A 27,044-nucleotide genomic window follows, 5' to 3' on the forward strand; every position below is an offset into this window, starting at 1 on the left:
TGGACTCAACATTCTATTCTTGTGTATTTTCATTTCAGCTCCCAAAAGAATCCAAGCAAGCTCATTTTTCCTCAAAAAAAATACAATGGAAATGTTTTGAAAGCAAAAGAACCATTCATGGTCCCAAAACAAAATGCTACAACTCAGGCAATATGCTCAGCCAAGGACAGGATTTTGATGTGATTTTTCTTCCTCAACTCGTGGGGGACTGGGCCAAAAACTCGGGTCCCAACAGGTTCACCCTGCTTGTTTATGAGTACTACAGCATTGTCGTCAAACTTGACCTCACTCCCATCACGGCGAAGCCGCTGCATGGCAGCACGCACAACCACACCATATACCACCTGTCCTTTCTTCACTTTCCCATTCGGCTGGGCTTCCTTCACCGATCCAACCACTGTATCACCCAATCTGGCGCCTTTTTTCCTCCCCTTCAAAACTTGTATGCACTTCACTCGTTTCGCCCCTGAGTTGTCCACAACTTTGAGATTGGTTCCCATCTGTACAAAAGTTCTTAGCTGCACTAGAAGCGCACGTTAACATTAGGCAACCATCTAGATGCAGCAATTATACAAGGTGGGGCTTTAAGAAACTAAAACAGCCAAAAAATAAAAAACAGAAAAAGAGAATGGTCCAAGTGCACCAAAGTCCAATAGTTTTGTTAGTTGACGATCAAAGTTTAATGGAGCAGATTCTCAATGATTATGCCTCATGCTTTGTCATGTTCATTAAAGAATACCAATATTGCAAATTGTCACAAGCATTTTCAACAATTGATTCCCCCCCCCCCCCTCCTTAAATAAATAAATAAGTAAAACCTTTAAATCTGCAATTGTCCATGAGCTCAATATCACTAGCTAGCAATTAAATCAGACTCAATTAAATGACTATGTTCATTAAAGTTTATCTTTACCCACCATAGACGACCAAAAGTCCAGGAATACAGGCTCTCAAGAAACTCAGTTAGCTACAAGGAATAAGCCTCAATTAGCAGACACTTGCAACTCCTGGGTTGAATAAAAAAGATTTTTAAACAGAAAATAGGAAACCCTTTTGCTCCGAAGTAATTGATGTAGGACGAGAAGCGGCTATTTGGATGGATCATTTCAACCCAGTCAGGAGGCCTATGTCAAAAATAGGGTGAATGGTTTATTGGGTCCAAAACCTAAATGTGCTTGGCTATTTAGTTGTTTAAGTATATGTGCGTAGTTACTTGTATTAAGATTATTTATGTTGGGGGCTTGTTTGCAGTAATTGTGTATTCTAGGGGTATGTTTGTAATGTAATGTAGTTTTAGGGAGTATGTGTGTAATTTCATATGTTTAGAGGCTTTCCTATAAATAGTGTGTGAAATTCATGTTGTAGGCAGTTGATGATTTTGAATTGAAGTGAACTTGACTTTCCCCATGGTATCTCCTCTCTCCTCCCTTCCCCTACTCTTCTAATTTCTCCATGGCTGCAGAACCTTGATGCTGCCCCTGCATCATTTGGTATCAAAGCCCGATCTCCATTCTTTCATTTCAGTCCACCTATTCTCCCTCACTCTTCTCCTTTACTCTTCCCCTCTTCTCCCTTCTCTTCTTCCTCCTCCTCTATTTCTGACCACCTGTTGTGTCCATAATTCCCTGCTGCCCAGCAGCAGTCTGCCCTCTTCTTCTTGCCTATTTCTCTTCTCCTTCTCTTCTTCTTCTTCTTCTTCTTCTTCTCTTAATTCTCTGCCATAATTCTATCAACACTCTGATTTCTAAATTCTGTTGCCATCTCCTCTACTTGCAGCAGTCCCTGTCCAGCAATCAATCCCTCTGTTCCTTCCATCTTCTTCCTCTTTTCTTCTTCTTCATCTTCCAATCTCTCCATTAATCTCTTCTTCTCTGTTACTCTCTCATATCATCATTTCCTTTCTGAAATTTCAGTTAAAAAAAAAAAAAAAACCGAAAGCAGTTCTGCAGTTTCAGAACTTTTCAGAAAATTCCACCCGTGTCCCCATTTCCTCAAACACCACCTTCCAGCCACCGTCCTGCAACACCACCCACGCCACCAAAAACAGAACCCACTGAAACCCTTCCCCTCAAAGTTCCATCGTCGTCTGACCACTGGAGGACCCCCATGCGCGGGCCAAACTTCTCCAGCCGCCAACCGCTTCAAAATCCACCATTTCTGGAGTGATTTTGACAAACAGCCACCATGTATTCCTCAACCCCTGATCTACCCTGGCCTGGAAATTCATCACTGGAGCACCATTTTCGGCGGTCCACACGCCCCACACACTAGAGACTGCAAGTGGCATTCCGCCAGACTTCCCTCCTGTAGCCAGAATCACGAGAAATTGGTTCCCAGCCACAAGAAATTGGTGTTTTCTCATGATATTTTGATTTGCAGCAGGATATTTTGGTTCCTAACTTGAAATTGTGTAAGCAAGCACAATAATTTGGCACGAAATCATAGAAATTGTCATTGCCAGCATTAAAAGTCAGGTTTTATTGCTGCTATTGAGTTTCTCTAGTGAATTTGTTTCATTTTTGCGTGATACTCAAGATTAAAGGCACTTGAAGATTGTTCTTAAATAATTGAAAATGAAGTTTGTGATTTGCTTCATATAAGTGCATCATGGTGACCAATGTTCAATTGTCTGCAAAGGTGGAGTTATTATCCGGTAGGGTACAAAATACGGAAAATGCTTTGGAGACTATTACTGGTGCTTTGAAATGGCTAACAACAGAAGTTGCAGCATTAGGTAAAAGGCTCATAGAATTACCTACCAAACAAGATGGTGGAACAGCTATTGTCCCTCATGCTTTTTGAGTTGCGTGGAGGCCGAAATAATCATTAGAGTAAAGGAATTAAACTAGAAGTCTCTGATTTTAATGGTTATGGTTCTCCTGATGAATTTGATGATTGGGTGTATTCTTTGGAGTACTATTTCTGATGGCATGACATGAATGAAGCTAGAAAGTTGTACTTTTCTGAATCAAAATTGAAGGGAACTCTACTAGAATTTGATAGATTACACAACGGGAAATCTTTAGAAGGAGATTTGGTGAGATTACAATGTGGGATGAGATGAAGTGAGCCATGCAGGAACAATTTGTGCCTCCCAATTCCCCCTTTGCTTGTTTACCCATAATATCTATGTCAGCTTTCTGTCTGAATGTATTCAAAATGGCTCGCTTTCTAGATAATCCCTCTAGAAGAGGGGGCTTATAACAATTTTCCTTGATTGCTACCAGGTCCAACATGCTCACTCTGAGATATAAAATGGACCTGCTGCAGTTTAGATTTTGAGCTTAAGTTGGAGGTCCATTTTTATAAGCTAGATCTGATTCAAGACTGCCCAAAAGCTGGCACAGATTTAGTGGGATATTAATAATACTGACCTAACCCATTCCAAACCCACTCCATTCCCCTTGGATTTGCAGGCCCCATCCCCATTCTTCACACAGCCATGCCCGTTCCACTCCAACTTCTCCACCCGACCATCCTTCAATGAAACCCCAGTCACATCTTGATGCATAGCAGAATTGACAGCAGAAGCACAACCTACATCGCTGCTTCATGTTGTCACCACCTTGCTCCACGAGCAATTAGTGTTTTGTAGCCCCTTACCATTAACAGAAACCATCGCACCAAATTCCTTGGTCATTGCACAAAAATCCTGCACAAATCCTGACCATCCATTTCCTTTAGATCCTCTGAAGACAAAAACTGAAAAACACTTACCTTTCCAACCCAACCCTAACTCCAAAAATTTCCCCACTGTCATTGATCAAATCACTGACTAAAACGCAACGCTACTGATCCAAAAGCTTCTCCATCCCCAACCCAACCTTCCAAACACCGACAAACCCTCCAGGACCCACTTCACCAATGATAAAGATAGTCTCATCCACCAACTATTTTAGGGTCCCACTCCAGCACAAAAAAGAAACTCACCCTTTCCCACTCTATCCGGCCTCAGATCGAAGGTTTTCCCTTTGGTCTGGACTGATCGTCTGTGAATTTCTTCTTTCATGACCTGCAGAGCCATAGAAACACACTAAACCAAGGAGAGGGAGAGAGAGGTCATGGAAGGGAAAGGATTTCTCAGTTAAATATTTTTCATTACACAAACACAAATAACTACTGCTGAAACAAATTCTGTAACTAACATCTAAGAACAGTTTTGCATAAAACTTCAACAGTTCGAAAGTTTTTATTCATATTATTGAGGGAATAATCTATATTAGTTAAACATTAGTAATTAAACAAATAAAAATAATTAAACATGGAAGGTTGAAACAAATGCTGTAGCTAACATCTAAGAACAGTTTGGCATAGAACTTCAAACATGTTAAAGCTTTTATTCATTGCGGGAGTAATCTTTATTTTCAAAAAAGAAAAGGGAAATTTTATTGACACAAAACTTTCAATTTGAGCTCTGAATCTCAATTTCAATTTTAAAGAAATTTTGTATCATAGTCAAAATTTTAATAAATTTATCTGAAATTTTGAGATTTCAATAAATTTTGGATGGTTCATGGAACCTAAAAGGATTTTTTTAAAGATGGAAATTTATCAACGTTTTGATTTCCACGGTGGTCGAAAGCTGAATTCTCGATGGAGAATATGGTTTTAGAAAAAATTGGAACATGAAATGAAAGGAATACATCAATTAATTAATTAATTTTATATATTATTTAAATAATTAATTTTATACATACATATATAGTCATTTAGTTTTGGCTTTTTCTTATTTGAACATAAAATATTTGCATACGCATTTTATACTCCATATTTCACATTAGATGTTCATCGAAGTGTCATCAAATGCATAACACAACATAAATCAAAACATGAAAAAAGAGACTGTTCCAACAACAAATACAAATCAAGCAACAAAAAGCATGAAAATCTAGAAGGGACAGCAGTGTCCCAAATGTGTATGATAGTGTATAGATAATGCCTAGGATTCGTCTTTCAAAAATTAAAATAATTTATTTTCCAACAAGGCTCAGATACATGTCCTGCCTTGCCAGTAGGGTGCCTGTGTCCAACACGTTCAAGGGATTTTGGAGTGTTAGCGCTTCCTAAGAGAGAACAGTGGGTCAACTGGTAAATACTCAGGTAGCAGCGTACTCAGGAGATTAAAAAAGAAAATGCATGAGGAAAAAGTATATATTTGTGAATTACTATCTCATCACTTAATTCCAATCTGTGTTAATTGATATTGATAACAGTGAACAATGGTGCTCTTTACATAATAATGTGACTGTCATATCCAATTCATTACATGCCACATTTTCATAGATTCATAGATCAAGGCAGAATACTAGGCCAAGAAGGAGATTTTCATCTCCATAAAGTTTGGGTTGGTTTGAAATTGTGTAAGTACTATTTTTTCCACTTGCTACCATATTTGGGGTACATCAACTTTTATTGTTCTTTCCATTATCAGATTAAATGCCATCTCCTCCAAATTTTATATTTAAAAAAAAAAAAAAAAGGATCCACCATTGACAGTACAAACTAAGAACAGCATTCAATAGGTTCTGCAAGGGAATGAAAATTGCAAGAAACATTAAGCATAAAATCATTAACTAAAGAAACACACAAACCTGACAAAAGGTATTGCTGCATGTTGTCTCCTGCATTGTGCTCCATAAACCATAAGCATTATTGCCAAGGCCCCCCAATAAAGAACGTCCCACTATTTTTATTGTCCCACACATTGAAATAGTCAATCGACCAGCAAATATACCAGCATAGAACAAAAGCTAAAATAATTAACGCAATTTTCTGTTAGATGAAATATGACAAAATAGGATTATGTAAAGTTCATCCACGCTCTAGTATAACAATGCACAATCTGGACAAATCAAACGTCACATGCCCTAAAAAGCACTATATCACTGCTCAAGGAATTCAAAATCTCTAATATCAACGCAATTTCACATAAATTAATTAAAGAACTAAAGACAGCAGGCACATGATCAATCATGGCTTCTAAAGTCGCAAACTTTACTGGCTTGCTCCACATGGAGGTGTTCTAGCTTTCACTTTTCACACCCAGTGCACTCTCTCAAAAGTGTGGCTTCTTAACATCAACAATCTTGGAAAACACAATACTCTTTTCCAAGTAGCTAAGGTTGTTAAATTGACAATGTTTTAACATCTGAATCTCTGTTGTGAATTGTGAGACATTCCACATACATATGGCATATGTGCATGCCATGAAATAATTAGTCAATGAATACTCAACAATGATGTATTTTGCAGAATCAGAAAATAGAAATTAAAATAGCTATCAAACATCATAATCTAGGAACAAGAACTTCAAACAAACCAACACATTCTTATCAAAGAAAACTGTCTACTTCCAATATTCAACAATTAATTAGTACACATTGATTAAACTTGTGCACCCGAAAAAGGTTGACTGTCGAATCACTGATTCAGCATCCTATGCATAAGCTACAATGATTTGGTATGGTCAAAGTTTTTAAAAGTCAAAACCCATCATAAAATTAAAATATCGAAAGCACATCATATGATTTACCCAAGCCCAGGTTAACGAGGAGGGTTGCGTTAGGTAGCTAACAACCAGTGTAAAACTAGTCAAATCACTATGATATGCATCCTTAACGGGGGGCATCCCCTACGAGCAATGTGTTGCACTTATACCACCCAAGTGTAGCGAAAAGGGAGCAAGGTGGGCTACGTTGTCACCCCGAAGAGACAGGCCATGTTGGCGCCCTGGTATGGTGTCAAATATGTGAAGGTTCCCACATCATTCTAGACATGGGCGGGTAAACAAGTTAGTTCAACAGACTATGATTAGATCAGCAACTTAGAATATAGGGACACCTTTGGGTAAAAGCATGGAAATTGTGACACAATAATTAGAAGAAAAAATAATCTAAATTGTCTTCAAAATACAAAGTGGGTGGATGAGAAAGCTAGAGAAATTGAAAAATAAGGATTCAAGCTTTGGTACATTGGAAAAGAAAAACATAAGAATGGGTAGGAATTAATGTAGGCAAAAACTTAAAAGATAGAATTGTAGATGACAAAAAGTAGGGGATACAATTATAAGTATTAAGATGGTCTTAGGCCAAGAGATAACAAATGTCATTAGTGCTTATGCACCTCAAGTAAACTTAGCAAAAAACCTTAAGAGATAATTTTGGGAAGAAATGGATAGTATTACACAAAGGATATCTAGGACTGAGAAAATATTCATTGGAGCAAATTTGAATGAACACGTTGGAAAGAATAATAAAAGTTATGAGAGGATAAGTGGAGGGTAAGGATATGGAGACAAAAATGAGTCTAGAGAGATGATCTTAGACTTCGTCATGTCATAAGATTTTATTACAATGAATATTTTTTTTAAGAAGAGAGAAGAACACTTAATAAACTTCAAAAGTGGATAACATAAAAGTTAAATATATTTTTTCTTAACTAGGAGGGTAGATCATTTATCATGTAAGGATTGTAAAGTTGTCCCAGGTGAAAGTTTAACCACACAACATAGAGTTTTAGTGTTAGATATATGTATTTAAATGGAAGAGAGGATAAAATAAATTGGTGCAAGAGAACTAGGTGGCAAAAGCTAAAGGAGGAAAATAGAATAACATTTAAAGATAAAATGATCAAATATGGTGATTGGACTATAGAGGATGGTGTAGACACAAACACCCTTTGGAGTAAGATAGCTAGCTCTATTAAAAAGATAGAAAAAGAGATTTTAGGTGAATCAAGAGAAAGATTTTCGGATAGCAAAGAAAGTTTGTGGTGGGATCAAGATGCCCAAAAAGTTGTAAAGACAAAAAGAATTTGGTATAAAACATGGCACAAATGGAGAAATGTGGAAAACTTTGAAAAGTATAAAGAGACAAGAAAAGATGTAAAAAAGTTGTCAATGAAGCTAAACATAGATCATTTAATAACTTGTATGCTAGATTAGATACAAAAGAAAGGGAAAGAGACATATTTAAACTTGCTAGAGCTAAAGAAAAGAGGAGCAAGGACTTAGTAATGTAAAATGCATAGAAAGTGAGGATGATATTGTCTTGGTTAAGTAAGAAGACATAAAAGAAAGATCATGAAGTTACTTTAGTAAGTTATTTAATGAAAACCAAGTAGAAAGCTTAAACTTAAAATTGACAAATGAAGAAAAGGCTAAAAATATGAAATTTATTCACAAAACTAGAGTTAATAAAGTTACACTAAAAAAGATTAAAAATGGAAAAGCTATAGGATCGGATAATATCCCAATTGAAGTTTGGAAATGCATAGAAGATAACCGAATTATATGGTTAACTAATTTATTTAACATAATTATTAAAATTATAAAAAATGTCAAATGAATGGAGGAAAAGCACTTTAATATACAAAAATAAAGGAGATATTCAAAATTGTAATAACTATCATGGAATAAAACTTATGAGTCATATAATGAAACTATGGGAAAGAGTAGTTGAACAAAGATTAAGATTAGAAATGAAGGTCTTAGAAAATCAATTTGGTTTTATGCCTAGGATATCTATACAAAAGCTATATAACTTTTAAGAAGATTATAGGAAAAATTTAGGGAAAAGAAGAGAGATTTGCATATGGTATTTATTGGTTTAAAAAAAGCATATGATAGGGACCTAGGAAAGTTTTATGCTGGGTTTTAGGAAAAAAAAAAAAATGTACATAGTAAGTACATTTATGTCATTAAGCATATGTACAGTGGAGTAATGACTAGCGTTCGGACTATAGGTAAAGAGACTAGGGAATTTCCAATCACAATAGGTGTACATCAAGGATTTGCTCTGAGCCCTATTCTTTTTTCTTTAGTAATGAATGAACTAACTAGAAGTATCCAAAGTGAAGTCTCATGGTGTATGTTGTTTAAAGATGATATTGTCTGATGAAACTAGGGATGGAATAGAATATGAGTTAGAATTATGGAGAGAAACTTTAGAATCTAGAGGATTTAGGATAAGTAGAAATAAGACAAAATATATGAAATATAAGTTTAGTCATAGTAAGAGAAATATTAGTGACAAAGTTAAACTTGATGATGAAGAATTCAATAGCACTAGCAGATTTCAATATTTTAGATCTATTATTCAAGTTGAAGGATAAATTGAAGAAGATGTAGGGGATAGAGTTAAAGCAAGTTGGATAAAATGGAGAAGTGCTTGAGTGTGTTGTGTGATCATAGAATTCCCTTAAAATTAAAAGGGAAGTTTTAAAAATGGTTGTAAGACTAGCTATGTTGTATGGATCAAAATGTTAGGTGATTGAGAAACAGCGTATCCAAAAAGTAAAAGTTACCTAGATGAGAATGCTAAGATGGATGAGTAGTATAATGTTAAAAGATAAATTAAGGAATGAACAGATTTGCGTAAGTTAGGTATAGCTCCTGTAAAAGATAAGATAGGGGAGAGACGACTTAGATGGTTTGGACACTTGTAATGTAGGCCACATAGTGCACTAATGAGGAAGAGTGAGTTAGTTACTATGAGGAGCAGTAGAAGAGGTGGAGGTAGACATAAAATAACTTGAAAAGAGATAATAAGTAAGATATTTAATAGCCTTGAATTGGTCGAAAGAAATTGTCTATGATCACATAAATTGGCAGAAAATGATTAATGTAACTGACCCCACCTAGTGGGACTTAAGGCTTGGTTTGTTGTTGTCGTTGTATGGCCAATTCTACCCACCTGCAACAAATGGCTCATTTTTCCTCATTAAAATTTTAGACACTAGATACAATACCTTAGACTCCATGTATGAATAAAGTTGATTAAAAAAACCAATATACAACATAAGACAAGTTAAAAAAAAAAAAGCCTATAAAGAGATATCTTGACTAACTAGCATCGCATAAGAATCCTTCAATTCCACTGAGAATCATGCTTTCTCAAATTGCATCTTACCTTTGACAGCTTAACTAGGAAACTATAAATATTTTCAACCATGAAATATATTGTTGCACACTGAATAAAGAGGGGAAAAGGGACATCCCTTAAGTAGAGGCAGAATCAGTGGTGCATGGTGGGTTTCTACAAAGGAAACTGTACTATATGCCTGCTCATGCCATATGTGACATGTGGCATGCATTTATGCAGCTACTCATACACAAGAAAGTCTTAACCTTTTGACAATACATATCAATCCCAAAATGCATTCAAAAATTGATCTAAGCTTAAAATGTCATCAAAATGTGGCAGAGGGCTGCATGCTGCCACTGCACTTAGGCTGCCCATTCGGCACATTATTTCTCGTGTAGGCTTAGAAAGTTAGGAATTATATGTTAAGCTTGGGAATTATATTCAATGATTTTTAATCATATGTTAACTATTTCTGGACATCGCCAGGTAAAGAAATTAGTTCAAAAGACTGATTAGATTAGAAATTTTGAATATACGGACACTTTACAGATAAAAGCATGAAGATAGTGGACACAATGATTAGAAGAAAATTTAATGTAACCTACCTTCAAGAAACTAAGTGGGTAGGGGAGAAAGCTAGAGAAATTGAAAAAATAGGATTCAAACTTTGATACACTAGAAAAAAACAAAAAAAAACAAAAACATAAGAATGGGGTAAGAATCATTGTACACAAAGACTTAAAAAATAGTGTTGTATAGATGTCAAAAACGTAGAGGATATAATCATAAAAATCAAGATGGTTTATGGCCAAGAGATAATAAATGTCATAAGTGCTTATGCCCCTTAAATAGGCTTAGCAGAAAACCTCAAACGATAATTTTGGGAAGATACAGATTGCAAGTATTAAACAAGGGACATCAGGGACTAGAAAATATTCATAGGAGGTTATTTGAATGGATGTATTGAAATGGATAATAAAAGTATGAGAGGATACGTGAAGGACATGGATATGGAAATCAAAATGGGTCGGGGGATATGATTTTAGACTTCATCATGTCATATGACCCTATTACAATGAATATCTTCTTTAAGAAGAGAGAAGAACACTAAATAATCTTCAAGAGTGGACAAATAAAAGTCAAATAGGTTTTTCTTAAGTAGGAAGATAAATAGTTTATTTCATCCAAGGATTGTAAAGTTATTCCAAGTGAAAGCTAAACAACACAACATAGAGTTTTATTGTTAGATATATGTGTTAAAAAATGGAAGAGAAAGGTAATATGGATCAATGCAAGAGAAATAGATGGTGGACCTAAAGGGAGAAAATATAATAAAATTTAAAAATAAAATGATCAAAGATGGTGATTGGACAATGGAGATGGTTGGATCAAGATGTCCAAAAATCCTAAAAACAAAAAGAATTTGGTATAAAACATGGCAAAAATATAGAAACTTGGAAAACTTTGAAAAGTATAAAATGGCAAGAAAAGATGTAAAAAAGGGTCGTTACTAAAGCTAAACATAGATCATATTATTATTTGTTTGCTAAATTAGATACAAAAGAAGTGGAAAAAGACATCTTTAAACTTGTTAGAGCTAGAGAAAGAAAGAGCAAGGACTTAGGTAATGTAAAATGTATAAAAACTAAAAAGTGAGGATGGTATTGTCTTGGTTAAGGAAGAAGACATAAAGGAAAGATGGCGAAATTACTTTTTTAAGCTATTTAATGATAACCAAGCAGAAGACTTAAAACTTAAAATTGACAAATAAGCTAAAGGCTAAAAAAATGAAGTTTATTCACAAACTTAAAGTTAATGAAGTTAAGTTTGCATTTAAAAAGATGGAAAGTGGAAAATCTATAGGACCAAAATTACATCCCAACTGAAGTTTAGAAATGCCTAGGTGATAATGGAATTATATGATTAACTAATTTATTTTACAAAATTATAAAATCTAAGAAAATGCCTAGGCCCAAAGAAGGATTTGGGCAACAAAGGAAAAGAGGAAGGCTTTGTCTCTCATTCCTCTCGCATTTTTTTAGTGTGTTTGGAAAGAGAGGAATAGAAAAATATTCAAAAATTCAATCTCGACACTTCAGTTCAGCAAAGAGCAGTGATTTACTACAGTTACTAGTTGGCACAGTGAACTTGTTGTAAATAAGCTTAATGTAATTTTTTATTTCTATGACACCCTTCAAGTTGGTTGATTTCTTGTATTTCGGATTGGCATCCCCTGGATGCCCTTTTCATATATACTTTTGATCAAAAATAAATAAATAAAAACTAAGAAAATGTTAAACAAATGGAGGAAAAGCACTTGATAACCATATACATAAATAAAGGAGATATCCAAAATTGTAGTAACTATCGTGGAATTAAACCTATCACACAATGAAACTATGGGAAGGGTAATTAAATAAAGATCAAGGTTAGAAATGAGGGTCTTAAAAAATCAATTTGGTTTTATGTCTGGGAGATCTATTACAGAAAATACATATCTTTCAAGAAAATTAATGAAAATGTTTAGGGAAAAAAAGAGGGATTAGCATAAAATTTTTATTAACTTAGAGAAAGCGTATGATAGGGTGCCTCGAGAAGATCTATGGTGGGGTTTAGAATATGTAGTAGGTATATTGTCATTAAGGATATGTACAATGGAGTAATGACTAGTATTAGATTATAGGTGAGGAGTTGAAGGAATTTCCAATCACTATAGGCGTACATCAATGATTTGCTTTGAGCCCTTATCTTTTTGCACTAGTGATGGATGAACTTACTAAAAGTATCCAAAATGAGGTTCCATGGTGTATGTTTTTTGAAGATGATATTGTCTTGATTGATGAAAATAGGAATGGAGTAAAATCTAAGTTAGAATTATTGAGAGAAGCTTTTGAATCTAAAGGTTTTAGGATAAGTAGAACTAAGACAAAATATATGAAACATTATTTTCAGTCATAGTAGGAGGAAAATTGAAGAAAATATTAAACTCAATGGTCAAGAAATTAATAGCACTAGTAGATTTCAATACCTTGGATCTATTATGCAAGTTGAAGATGAAAACTAAAGAAGATGTAATGCATAGAATTAAAACAGGTTAGGTAAAATGGAGAAGTGCTTTAGGCTTGTTGTGTGATCGTATAATACCCTTAAAATTAGAAGGAAAGTTCAATAGGATGGTTGTAAGACCAGCTATGCTAAATGGATCAAAATGTTAGGCAAATAAGAAATAACATATCATAGTACAAGTTCCTGAAATGAGAATGCTAAAGTTGATGAGTTGTATAACTTTAAAAGATAAATTAAGGAAAAAACATATTCTCAATAAGTTAGGTGTAGCTCATGTAGAAGATAAAATAGAAGAACGGCAGCTCATATGGTTTGGGCATCTGCAACATAGGCCAAATATTGCACCAATGAAGAGTGAGTTAATTACTGTGAGAGGAAGTGGAAAGGGTAAGGATAGACCTAAAATAACTTGAAATGAGATAGCGAATAAGGATTAAACAGCCTCGAATTCTGTTGGAGAAAAGCCTTTGAAGGAACTTCAGCTCTCCAAAATATATTGAAAAGAGCAAAAAATGAAATGACCTATTTTGATGCAAATAGAGGATTTACAAGAGAAATACAAAAATTCTAGTTTCCAGATCTATAGCTACAATATAAGCACCGAAGGTGCTGCAGAGGTCATCTCCATCACAACCAACAACAACAAACAACCAAGCCTTAAGTCAATATCAACACCTTGGAGATAATGATACAGCATAAAATGCTTGCATCAGATGGTCATTACTTGAACCACAGAGGAAAATGACAGGCCAATATTAGGAGACATTTTAAACTGTGAAAGAACTTCAGAGAACACCCCATCACCACTTAAAACCAATAAAAATCACATACCATGAGAACATTTAGAAGCAAAACATGCAGCCATTTTGGAACTTTATGTGCTGACCTAGACTAACAAGCTCCTTGCTCTCCCTGCCAATGCAAGATTTAAAAATTTATGAGTTATATAATCTCTTCAATCATAAGTGCCGAAAAAGCATACAAGGACACATATTAAAATTTGCAGTAAATCTAGGGTCTGAACATTAAAACAAAGAAGAGGATAAGAAAGGAAAAAGTCATAAAGTGTGAGATGGCAGTCGTGTTTGCTTCGGGAGGATCATTAGCTAGGGAAGTATTGATTTTCTGTCAGTTTTCCGCCTAACCTTTCATCATGATGCGCCAAATTCTTTCTTTTTGATTATAGATTATGGTAGTGTTTTATGCCAGCTTCAAATTCAAAGAAATGTCAATGATGGAGGTTTCTTAGCTTCTCAGTTTGTTGGGGCTATTTCATTATTACTATAGTTTGCGGCTGTCGGAGGCTTCTGGTGTATTCTTTTGTAAATCTTCTTATTCTTATCTGATTCATTTGACACATTCATTTCCTCTTGTCAATCATTTGGGGAAAGCAAAGATTCCTCCCAAAATTTAAGGCTTTCTGTGGCTTGCTATCCTTAATAGAGTTAACACCAACAATCTATTGCAGACAAGAATTTATTAAGCAGGGGCAGAGCAATAAATTCCCAAGTGTGGACTATGGTCCATTGGTCCTCACTCGAGTGGAAAAAAAAAATCCTGTTGTGGATTTGTAAGTATGCTAGAGCAGCAGGTTCTTTTGCGATTGTGCCCACTCAACCTCCTGCTGCATAGGGTCAAAGTCCAAATAGAAACATTTGAGGTATTGTTGAGAGAGAGAGAGAGAGAGAGAGGGGGGGGGGGGGAGAGAGGTAAATTCACAGAAGAAGCAGAAAAACAGTCCCTTGCAAGTGACTTTCTGCCTCTCAACTCACCCTCTCCCCCATCTCTACACCGCAGTCCACTTCAGCCTCAGATGAGCTGCCGCCTACACCAACAGAGCTTCTCAGATCTCGGTGGTAGTCCAGCCTCCTCAGGTACAAATGCTATTTTTCCCATATTGATATGATATTTTTATGATTAAACTCCTTATTTGAAACAAGATGTCCAGATTTTTTGAACATTTTCAGAAAATTTTTTATCTTAATTTCATAAGTTTTGAGAGGCTTGAATTTTTTTATTAAGAGCCACCAACAATTCCTATGTACACCACTATCAATTCCTAATTTAAGAGCCTCAAATGACCAAAGCTTTATTTATTTTTTTCCCAATGTACACCACTCTAATGATAGATTGATATTATAATACAACAACAAAAACAACAATAAGCCTTAGGTCCCACTAGATGGGGTCAGCTACATAAATTATTTTCTGCCAATTCACCTGATCTACCTTTAGAGCTATTAAATCCTTCCTCACTACCTCATTCTAGGTTGTTTTAGGTCTACCTCTATCCCTTTTAATACCATAAACGATAACTCACTCCCTCCTCCTCACAAGTGCCCTACTAGGCTTGCATTTTAACTGCCCAAACCATCTAAGCAGCCCCTCTCTTATCTTGTCTTCAACCAGTGCTATGCATAGTCTATGAATATAAATGAATAATGTAAAAACTTAATCGTATATATTAAAACAAATAAATAAATAACGATGAATTGTGCATGAAAGACTCAGCCCCAATAACCACGAAATCCTGGTTGCTAATGCTTATAAGGCTTTGTCCCTGTGTGTATGTGTGATGTATTATATACTTGTTTCTTTCTTCATTGCACTGTGGCCTGGAGATATGGAATGAACTTTTTGGTTTTTTCAGAATGATGGCCCTAGTTCTCTGGAGGCTTTTCTGCTCATTGCTTTTAGTGGTTTTTGAAGGCACAAGGATACAAAGAGATAATGGTGGCATGCAGTTTTTGCTATTTTTTAGGGTGGCTAGAGAAAAATGCTCAATTTTTTTCATGATCGTGTTTTGTCCATTGATTTGATTTGGTATAACTGTATAAGATTTCTTTTTTGCTTTTTATTGGGTTTTTTTCTTAGTTATTTTCACATTGTAGCTCCTCTGATCTCCAGCGTGATTAGAAGGCTTTATTAGCCTGATTTCTTTTTATTTTTCCTTTTATATACTTGTTTTCTTATTTCTTTTTGATATTCTATTTTGTTCTAGGAGTATTTCTTGTCCCCTTTTAATATATACTTTCTTTTCTTAATAGAGTTTATTTACCTATAAAAAAAACCAAAAGTTTTTCATCAGAAAATATTATAGCCACTGAAAATTTGGAAAAATTAAAACTTTCACTTGTTTTTTTCTTTTGATTTATTTTTTAGCATGGCATTAACTCCTTTTTCATTAACAAGGATAAAATGAAACAACATCATTTTCAAAATGTTCATTAGTTAAAACAAGCCTTTACGAGTGAGGTATATCGCTATTACATTTAATATAATTTTATAGCTCACTTGGTTGGCAAAATGGAACCAATGTAGGAATCTAATTGAGTTACGAATATAATCAGGATAGAAATGTAACGGAATGGGTAATTTTTTTAAAATAACAAAAGAATTTTATTAGAGAGTAAAGAAAGAAGTACAAATTAAAAAATAAAAATAAAAAGAACACGATACGTCCTCCTTAAAACAGAGAAAGACAAGAAACGAAAACCAATCTAACAATCTAATGACTAATGGAACCTATTGAGAAAACCACTTTTAGGATCCCCTCCTTCATAATTAACAGAACTCCTTAAATTATGAATTCCCTCCGCCAATTCCTTTTCTTACCACAATTCTTCACCTTGTTATCAATTTTAATGTTGGGAGCACCAGGACAAACCGACTCTAAACCCATCTTATCTCACAAATGACAATTAGATTCCAATGTTTTTTTTCTAAAATAAAATAAAGTATGTTATAAAGGGTAAAAAGGTACCACATGTGAGCACAACAAGTCCACCAAAAAACAGAAAAAAAGAAACAAAAAAAAAACAAAAACAGAAGATCACAACATGAAAAACCAGACAAAATTAACCGAAGGAGCCCCTTTTCAAACACTTTCCATGAAACTGACAACATTAGATTCCAATGTTTGTTATACGTAATAAAACAAGGGGAATGAAATCAAACTTTTTTCTAAAATTTATCATAATGTCCTTATGTACAAAGAAATAATATAAACTTATTAAATACAATAAATTTATTGCAAACAAAAAACTCAACAAAATAATGGTCTGACAAATAGATGGGCAATGTCTGAACTATTTGCCATAAGTGCATGCACGTATGAGCCAATCAGTTCAGGTGGTGTTCCTTCTCCGCCATTAAATAGATATCAGTTGACATAATGGGGGCATGCATATATAGCCAGATTTGCTACTCACATAACTAGAATCTGGTTACTGAAATCCAGTCCGTGTATCGCATTATTGATTCATCAGAATCTTGTTCTTTTCTTTAGATATCAAAAAGAAGAACAAGAAGATAATATGTTAAAAGAGAGAAAACAAAAATCAACAGGGAACAAGAAATCCTCAATAAAGAATGCTAGAGAGAGAGAGAGAGAGAGAGATAAAAAACACAACCGAACATCCTTCCAGTTACTAAATTTCTTTTTTCTATCAACCAAACAGTACTGCAAACCATCCACAAAAACTTGAGAGGCATTCATTAGAATCTTTTTCTTTTCTTTAGATATCAAAAAGAAGAACAAGAAGATAATATGTTAAGAGAGAGAAAACAAAAATCAACAGAGAACAAGAAATCCTCAATAAAGAATACTAGAGAGAGAGAGAGAGAGAGAGAGATAAAAAACACAACCGAACATCCTTCCAGTTACTAAATTTATTTTTCTATCAGCCAAACAGTACTGCACACCATCCACAAAAACTTAAGAGAGGCTACCTAAGAAAACTCCTATTCAATCCCTTCCCATCATAGTTAATATAGCACTACAAATTAGGTTAATCCCATTATCCCTTCTTAGCCTTACTTTTACCACCACCCAAAATGGAGATCCTTCCCTCTGGGTCAGCTAACTGTAAACCCATTTGATCCAGCAATTCTTGAAAGTGAGACCCAGGGACGGGCAAAAATTCCAGCCTCAGTCTGGTAAATCTTGTCTCTTTCCTCGCCTCTTCCATCATTCTCCAAAACAGAAACTCCCTCTAAATCATCCATTAGAGACGGAAGCTTATAGGAAAAATCACCCAATAGATCAACAGAGTCCAATTCAAAACCAAGTTGTTCACCTCATCTATAAGTTACCCTCCATCACAATCAAAATCACTATCCTGCTCACACTCCTTATCAGATAAATCACCTCGTTTCATCGTCCTTACTAAGGTTTTCCTCACGAACCTTCTTTATGCATCTCTACTCGACCCATTCGAAAGATCCAAAAGATCCTCCATGTAAAAAACTGCCATGACGATATCTTTTCAATTAAGTGCTGACCCTCGCATCCACACTGGTTTGCCTCTCAACTCATGAGTTCATTTTTTCCATGCCTTTTTGCACAGGATGAGTATATAGGCAGTACTACTGACTTTCCTGCAACCAAAGATTTTCTCACCCCAATCATCCCCACCTTACCGTTATTAAATCAACAGCTCAATCTCCAACCTGATAAGCAAAAAAATTAACCTCCATCTGCTCGTCCTGTTTTCCTGAAACCTTTGTCTGACATCCACCCTCCATGGGAACACCTCTGGAAAATTCATCCGTATTTAAAACATCCCTTCCCCCTGCTCTAAGCCCACTAGACAAAAAGCTCACAATGCCCAATCACATTAACAAATCTCACCAGAGAAGACCTACCATGAATATGTTTCTCCTCCACCTGCACACTTCGCCCAAAATCAGACCTGCTGTACCATCCTTTTTGAAACCCTCTGACGCACAAGCCTTGCCTATATTCCCAATCTGCTGTGATATATGCTGGGCTTGAGGTGTACTCATCTGTATGCCCTCTCCATTTGGCTCAAGAATTATGTTTGCCATCCATAGTTTGCAAACGGACCAAATTTCCCTTTAATGTCCCTAGCTTATTTCCCAATAGCTGGGCCAAATGTACTGACACATTAAGAATCTCTGGCCTGACCCACTCCACTCTTAGCCGCACACATGATCACCACCCTTCCCCTCACAAACCCCAGCTTCCCTGAAACCACCTGAACCACCAGCCGTTGCCACTCCAACATACACTGATTGAAACCTCCACAATTAACCACATCATGACCACCATTTGCTACCTACTTTTCCAGCTCCATCAATCATGAGTCCCTGCAGGTTGAGCCACAACTTTTGCTCATCTTCTCCAAACCCACAATCACCTGCAACATTTGCATATAACTTCACAAACCCTCCCCTTCCAAACCTCCAGGGATAAAGATCCAATAACCCTTGCTGTTCCGTAAACTGAACTCCAGCAAGTTGCCATTCTGATTTGATTTCATCGCACCTAAAGTGTCCTCTGCTGAAACCCCAATAACAAATGATCTGCTCCAATCTCGATAAACCCAACTACAAACACTTGCATACCCATCTAACAACCAATAAAGTAATCTTTATCCACCAGCTACGATCCTGGGATTTCTCCTCCAGTCATACAAAACCCTCTACCCTGACATTTTCTACTTGCAAATTGAAAGTTATTCCAATTCACTATGATTTGACAAGGTTATTCTCCACTTCCCATTTTGAACAAACCCATCAAAGTAAACAGCAAACCTAGAAGAGAGATATCCCCTAAAATCAATTTTAAAAGTTCTGCCTCATTTAGGTTGGACAGAATCCTTGGAAAGAAATGTTTTGCACAAGAAAAAAAATACTCCACTGAATCTTTTTATGTAAATTCGGTTATTTAAATCATTAACAATAACCTAAACAAACCATAACGAGATGGCAAATAAAAGTATTTTTGAGAATTCCAAGCAACAAATCACTGCTATCAAATAACATCTTTCATTCATTTTAAATCCTAAAATACTTGGGCAATTCACGCAACTTGGCTCAGTAACCAAAAAACCCCTACAAGGCATTATTCACCTTTAATTACCTACCAAATTAACAGAAATTCTGAAAATACATGTTAGGAAAAAAACAATCAATTCTTGGAACCAAGAATTAGTATATGTAAAATAGAGGTCAGAATTTGAGATCAAATATAACTGTGCACAAAATCAGACAATAGTACAGTTCTCTGTCACATCACATGTGATAAGAACGAATGCTTTTTTGAATAAAATGATTTTTTTTTCCTTCAACTGCATTGTATGTACTGCCATTATATCACGGAAGATGGTTTGGCAATATTTACTCCAACTAAAAATTTTATTTTTTTTATTTTCTTATTTTATAAATTTGAAAACAGCCAGTAAAAAATGTTACTGCCTCCTTGACCTCTGCAGTTACAATAATGATCGGTCATGGATCAGTGAAATAACTGGAGCCATGACATACCTAAGCTCAATGGCCTTTTCCAGAATCCAGCTTGTTGTATACTTTTATATCTCTGTCAAGTTATCAATTAAAAGAACAAAAAGTAGAAAATTTAAAAATATATATATATTGTTTCATTTTGTCAACTTCCACATAATTTTTGTATCATCAAAAAACTGGAATTCCCTGCTCAAAAAAGTTTACAGTCTTTGTGTACAAACTGATCAACAAAACTTGTCCATTTACCACAAAATACCACTATTCAAGCCAATGTTTTAAAAGGCAAAGGCGTAAGGCGAGGCGTTCTAACCCTTAAGAGGTGAGGCATAAGCCTTAAGGCGTTGGGGCATAAGCCTTTTGAGAATTTTATTTTTTGATAAAAATATGTAAATAAATTACATATATTCTACAAATAAATAAAAATTAACAAATCACAAATAAAAAGTTTAAAAAATAAATATAATTCGTAAACTCCTTGTTGGGCATTCAAAAATTGCTAACTTTAATTCATTACATAAATCATGACAACAAATAGCTATAACATTACAATGTTCAAATTATTTTCAAGATCTAAGATACAACTCTCAGTTATTTTGGAAAGGTAGAGGTTCAAAAGTTTTTGAAATCAATTCATATTATGAAATTCCTTTTATATATACACAGTTAAAATTTTCTGACCAAATCTAACTTGAGATTCATACGCCCAAAATGCGTAAGCCTCAACTAGAAGGGCACAAAAGGCGTGCCTTTTGTACTAATGCGTGAACCTTAGTGTGTAATGCACTAGCTTTTTTGGGATTTGGCATTTTGGATTGGGCCTCAAGGCGTTTTAGGCATGCCTTGCCTTGAGGCGAGCCTTGATTGAGTCTTTTAAAACATTGATTCAAGCCAACAACATAGACCAAAATACTCACTTTTCTGGCAATCCATCTGCAGAGTGATTCCCTCCCCAAGCATGCAAGAGCTTTACATTGCCAACTAAATTTCCCCAGATTGCTTCTGATTCTATTCAAAGTCCCTTTGGGCTTCCATATTAGTCTTTCTGTTTAGTCACCCGAGATACAGAACTCAAGTGACTATCAATGGTTAAGCCCCTCTTTCCTACCCACTGTAATGAACCACATAATGAAAGCTTGCTACATTACCCTCAGTTTTTCTGTACCATATTGAAAATATACAAAGTTCATATCCACTCTCATCTCTTAAAACCTTCATATTCCAGCTGGTCCTGGCTTCCTACTAGAGAATCCATCTCCATTGAACTTTAGCAATCCTGGCAATATTGCCTTCCTTGGAATTTTTTCTTTCCATGTATTATAACTTTACAACTAATAGCAAAGCACAAGGGAGCAAAGCATAATTTAGCCTTTTATATTTATGAAATTTTATGGACTTTTACCAAACACATCAAAACTTATCTCCTATGCCTTTAAAACTAGAACAAACTGCAAAATGCAAGTGCACAACAACAAACCAACCCTTAAGTCCCAATAGGTGGGTCGGCTACATGAATCCTTTTCCGCCAATTTACACAATCTTGGCAATTTGCTCCGACAATTTAAGGGCTATTAAATCCTTATTCACTATCTCATTTCAAGTTATTTTAGGCCTACCCCGCCCCTTAACTATAACTAGCTCACTCCTCCATCCACTATTAGACCTGTGTTACAGCAACAAGTGTCATACAAAACTTACCACCTTAATTTATCTTTTACATTATACCACTCGTCGACCTTAGCATTCTTATTTCGAAAACTTGTACTTTCTAGAATATGTTGTTTCTTAGTTTCCCATCATTGTCATTCATATAGCATAGCTCGTCTTACAGTTGCTTATAAAACCTTCATTTTAATTTTAAGGGTATTACACGATCAAACAACATACCTAAAGCACTTATCCATTTTACTCAACTTGCTTTAACTTTCTGTATTTCTTCGATTACTCCTTCAGCTCGTATAGTATCAAAATCTACTAATACTATTAATTTCTTGACCATTCAATCTTTTCTCCAATATCCCTCCAAACCATGATTGAAACTACATTTCATATATTCTATCTTATTTCAACTTATCCTAAAACCTCTAGATTCTAAGGTTTCTCTTGATAATTTTTACTTATATTCTACTCCACCAATTAAACAACATACACCATGGAACCTCATTTTTTATACTCTTAGTAAATTCATCCATCAATAATACAAAAAAGATCCAAACACCAAATCCCAACAATCCAAACACCATGGAACCTCATTTTTTATACTCCTAGTAAATCCATCCATCAATAATGCAAAAAAGATCCAAATACCAAATCCCAACAATCCAAACAAAAGTAAAACATTGTTTTTCATTCCTAAGGAAGTGCATATCTTACCCCAAATATTTTCCCATAATGGTATGGAGCAACAATATCATTGGAGTAGATACACAAATAGCAAGGGTCCAAAGTAGATCCTTGATGTTCATCTATTATGATTGGAAATTCCCTACACTATCCAACTATAGTCCTAAGGCTAGTCATTCCTCTATTGAACATATAATACAAAATAAAATAATGGGTGTGGGATGCATTTGCATCCACTATTTTTTTATGGAAATGATCTACAATTGTACAGACTAAATTTACAAGACAGCAGTCTCTACTTTATACCAATTTGTGAAACCAAAAGGAGTTTTTCCTTGGATTGTTACCCAATTGGAAAATAGGGCATCCTTGCTTCCAATGAAATGAGGTCTTGCAAAGAAAGAGGGAAGACGGTTAAAATAGTCACTTCCTCCTCCTTTTTTGTCCCTTTAAAATTTAAAAATAAAGCAAAAAACAATGGGAAAAAAAATAGGGGAAGATGCCTTTTCATAAACTTCTTTTTTTAGAATGGGCCAATTTGGTACGTTAATTTGTTAGAATATAAAACATATAATTTGTAAGAGAAAAATATTTGGTCTTTTACACTTATAGACAAAGGCTTTTTCAATAGAGAATCACACAATTTCATATTAGATAGATACATGTATAACAATTGTAACTTAATCATTGTTAGATTAATCAAACTTCAACCATTATCTAACATTTAGAAAACGAAGTTTCTTCAAAATATAATCATAGTCAATACTTCTTAGACAATTGAAAAACTGAATTACTTATACTATTTCTTATGCTAGTATTGAAATTAGGACGACATAATTGAAATATTTGAAACTTCATATCTAGTAATAGGTAATCCTCTTTGAGAATTAATTTAATACTTAGATGACATGAAAAAATAGGTTTTTTTGGCCTTGAAATGCACAACATTTAATTACATATAATATGATTAATTAAGTTAGAAGGAAATGAAAATTAAATCTTCACAAAAATAACGTGTTGCTACCAAGTGCAATGCGCATGCCCTATACTAATATATATAATAACGTAAAAATATATTAATTAATGAACTTTTTTAAGAAGTAAATGGACAAATTAGTTTTTAATTCTATTTACAATAAATTAATAAATTTACTTCACTAGTTGATGAGCTTCTTGGTTGAGTTTCTAAGCAAATCAACCTTGGCAAGCCATGATCCGAACACTGAATAGATTGAACAGCTTGGCTCATTCTTAGCCCAGTCTCTAATCTCCACAGCAATTGCTTGCGGGGTCAGCATCTCCGCAGCTCTCTCTTGTGTGTGCTGGCCACAATTCCCTCCGTCAGTTTCATTGCAGGTGTGTACTCTCTCTAGCAAATGATTTCTCCCTCTCTCTAGATTTGATTCCTCTATATAGGCCTTGCATTCCGATTTCTCTTTATGGATCAATTTCTATGCATATTGATTTGTCATTCTGTTGTTATTCTAATTCTAGTATGTATTGTTGGTTAATTTTCGTCTATTGCTATGTAGTTGTTTACTTTCTGTTGATGTTTCATCCTTGGTTTCATCATTTTTGGTTCATTCATGGATTATTTCTTTTTTTTTTAAATCAGATTTTATTATCTTTTCAGAATAAACATCTTCAATTCCAAGTAGCTCTCTTCAGTTCGTTTTAAATATCGCTTTTTTCCCTGACAAAATTATTGGTGCAAAAGTAACCTGGTTGACAAACATTGGAATTTTATTCAGAGTTGAGCATGCTCAATTCAATCTCAATGTTGCATGAACTCTTTTACACAAACAAAAAGGAAAAATCTTCATTGGGACATACAAAATGTTTCTTTACAATGGGGACAGACTGTTAAGCTTTGACAGGCTTGTGTGTACTGTTGGCTGTGCTGATTGCTTCAGAGCAAACCATCTTCATATATCCTAATTGCACGACATTTCATTGTTTATGGTACATTTTAAAGGGTTAACAGTCCACCTTTCCATAGTTTGCATTCCTCTTTCGAGTTTTTTTTTTAAAGAAAGAATTAAGCTCCAATAACATTGATAGAGGGGCAACATAGCCTAAACAACACAAGTCAAAAGATACAAAAGAACAAAACAACACCAACTGGGGAAAACACTACTAAATGACAGCTATAAACTCAAACCCCTTTAAGTCTTTCTGAATATTGGATATAATCATTCTGTCTGAATTAATGACATCTTCTTCAAAAATAAGCAAGTTCCTCATTTTGAGAATTTAACATTTATAGAACGACTAATGATATAGATTTGTGCATGTCTTGAACTTAGGTGTTGTGTTGATGACTGATCCCCATTTATTTTTGCAGGAGAGATTTGTTTGTCCTGAGATTCTTTCCTGTTAAGGAGGAAAAATATCGCCTTGAATCACATTAGTGTGGCAACTACATAGAGAATAAAAAATAAGAATGCGGTCATGTATGTGATCATATGGTTAATCCCAATGTTGACAATGAACTGAAGAGTTATTCTCCAAACAAGTCATTTAAATTTAAAATCTTTAAATTTAGGCTTAGAGTTGATTAGTGCTACTTGAAGGTGAGCCTTGGCCCAATAGGAAGGGTGTAACATCCAAACTTAAAAAGGTCACGAGTTTAGGTTACAGAAATAACCTCTCCATATGTGGAGGTATGGTCTCATACATCATGCTCTCCTTGGACCACCCTGATATGGTACAAGAGCTTTGTGCATTAGGCATTGTTTTTTTTTTTTTTTTTTTTGGCTGAATAGTGCGCACTTGATTATTTAATGTAAGGCCATAAATAGAGGTGCAAAGGCTCTTGGTTTTTTTAGCTATAACTGATAAGGAAAAAAAGCAACACTTCCAAAATTTATGCCACGTAGAGTCTACAAGGCCTGAACCCAATAAGGAGAACAGTACCAAAGTTTTCAAGGAGAGAAATATATGCATTGTGGAAGATCCAAATGCTCAGAGGGCTGCAACTAGCAAGAGGGAATGCAAAGGTCCTTACCTTTTGGAAGAGAAGTAATGGGGGGATCTCTCAAACAATGACAACAGACTCCTTAGTGAGTTTTCCTGTAATAGAGGGTTGCTTTTGGATGAAATTCGAGAACAATATGATTATAAGTTCCAGTTCCAACACTTTTAATTTAGTTGAAAAATCAGATGTGCCTCAATCTCCACTAGAAGGTTTGAAGGGGATTCCTATTATTCAGGATGGTGGTATGGATAATACACAACATTGTGAGGATGAAATTTTGCCTACCCCTGTGGAGGTGATTTTAGGGAAGGATTTAGAAGCACAAAATTAGATGGATAAAATGAGTTTATGACTATATAATCCTAGAAGAAACAAAGTTCGTCTTGATGGTTGTAAAAGCAAGGCAAGGAAAGGACAGAGAGAACTAGATAATATAAAGTGCTCAAACTACAATGGAAATGGTTTAAAGAGGGGTATTCTTGGTTAGTTCTAGTTAGTAATTTTCTTTGAAGGACTTCCTGTCCTCGTCTAGGTTGTAATTTCTCTTTCCTCTATCTAATATATCTTCTTCTTCTTTTTTATCAAATAAAAAAAAAAAGGCCTGACACGGTCGTTATGGATGGGATTTGCCCCAGCCTGTGACATGCACCTTCTAGTGCTTGGTGTCACAAACCCCAAGTCTCCTGGTACTTTAGGGGTTTGTGTGGAACTTGTTGAGAACTCTTCTCGACCAAGTTAGCCAATCTTCACGTGATCAAGCCCACAAACTTGAGCATCGCATAAGTCAAATGAGTCATAATTATAGTAAGAGAGTGATATCATAGCCTAATATTCTGTACAGCAGTTCAAAGAGTTTACTAGCTAACCTAGCAAAGACTTAAATAGAAGGTGCCTCAATATCTTTCACTTAAGCTACTAGTAGGTACTTGACAAATATACCAGTAAGTAAGAACAGTCAGCAATGGAAGAGTACAAGAATCCTCCAATTCAGTCATTACATTGACCAATTAACTAACTAAAAAACTGAAATGAAGTGATAGTTTCAAATTACAGAGATAAACAGAGAAAGAATCAGAAACATATCCAGAATGAAAAAAAAACACACTGCTAAACTGAAAACCCAAAACACACTCCTCAACGCAGATCTGAACAAAAAAATTATATTTTAATTCCAAGCTTCACCTGAAAAATCAGCACACGCCTTGCAGCACCCAAACCCCACCGAACTGAAGAAACCACCGCCGGGAGAACGCTCCTTGAACAAAGCCACAGCAAAGAAAAGCCCTAATTTCTCACTGCACCCGAAATGCACCGCTTCCAACCAGATTTCCAGAATTTCGTCTCCGCGAAGAGAAGCTGAAAAGAGAGGCAAAAGGAATGGGAGAAAGTGCAGAGAGAGAGAGAGAGAGAGAGAGATAGAGAGAGGGAGAGACGGGGAGTGTCAGAATTTGGGGGCAATTTTTAGTTTAGGTTAGAAAATCCTTAGTGGGAATGAGTACTCCCATTTTGAAAAAATCAAATATATGAAT

The 27,044-nt window shown here is 35.1% G+C and overlaps 1 protein-coding gene across 1 annotated transcript; it reads right to left on the reverse strand.

The window, feature by feature from the left end:
• Nucleotides 1–27,044, reverse strand: LOC131155247 (large ribosomal subunit protein uL14mz). The gene is made up of 4 exons (XM_058108246.1): nucleotides 26,698–27,044; nucleotides 13,761–13,841; nucleotides 5,592–5,683; nucleotides 1–518 (listed from the first exon to the last, which is right to left on the reverse strand). Exons 2-4 carry the CDS (start codon nucleotides 13,792–13,794, stop codon nucleotides 144–146), a joined length of 501 nt encoding a protein of 166 aa, XP_057964229.1. The 5' UTR covers nucleotides 13,795–13,841; nucleotides 26,698–27,044; the 3' UTR covers nucleotides 1–143.

This window comes from Malania oleifera, chromosome 5 (genome assembly GCF_029873635.1).
Source record: "Malania oleifera isolate guangnan ecotype guangnan chromosome 5, ASM2987363v1, whole genome shotgun sequence".
Classification (NCBI taxonomy): Eukaryota; Viridiplantae; Streptophyta; class Magnoliopsida; order Santalales; family Ximeniaceae; genus Malania; species Malania oleifera.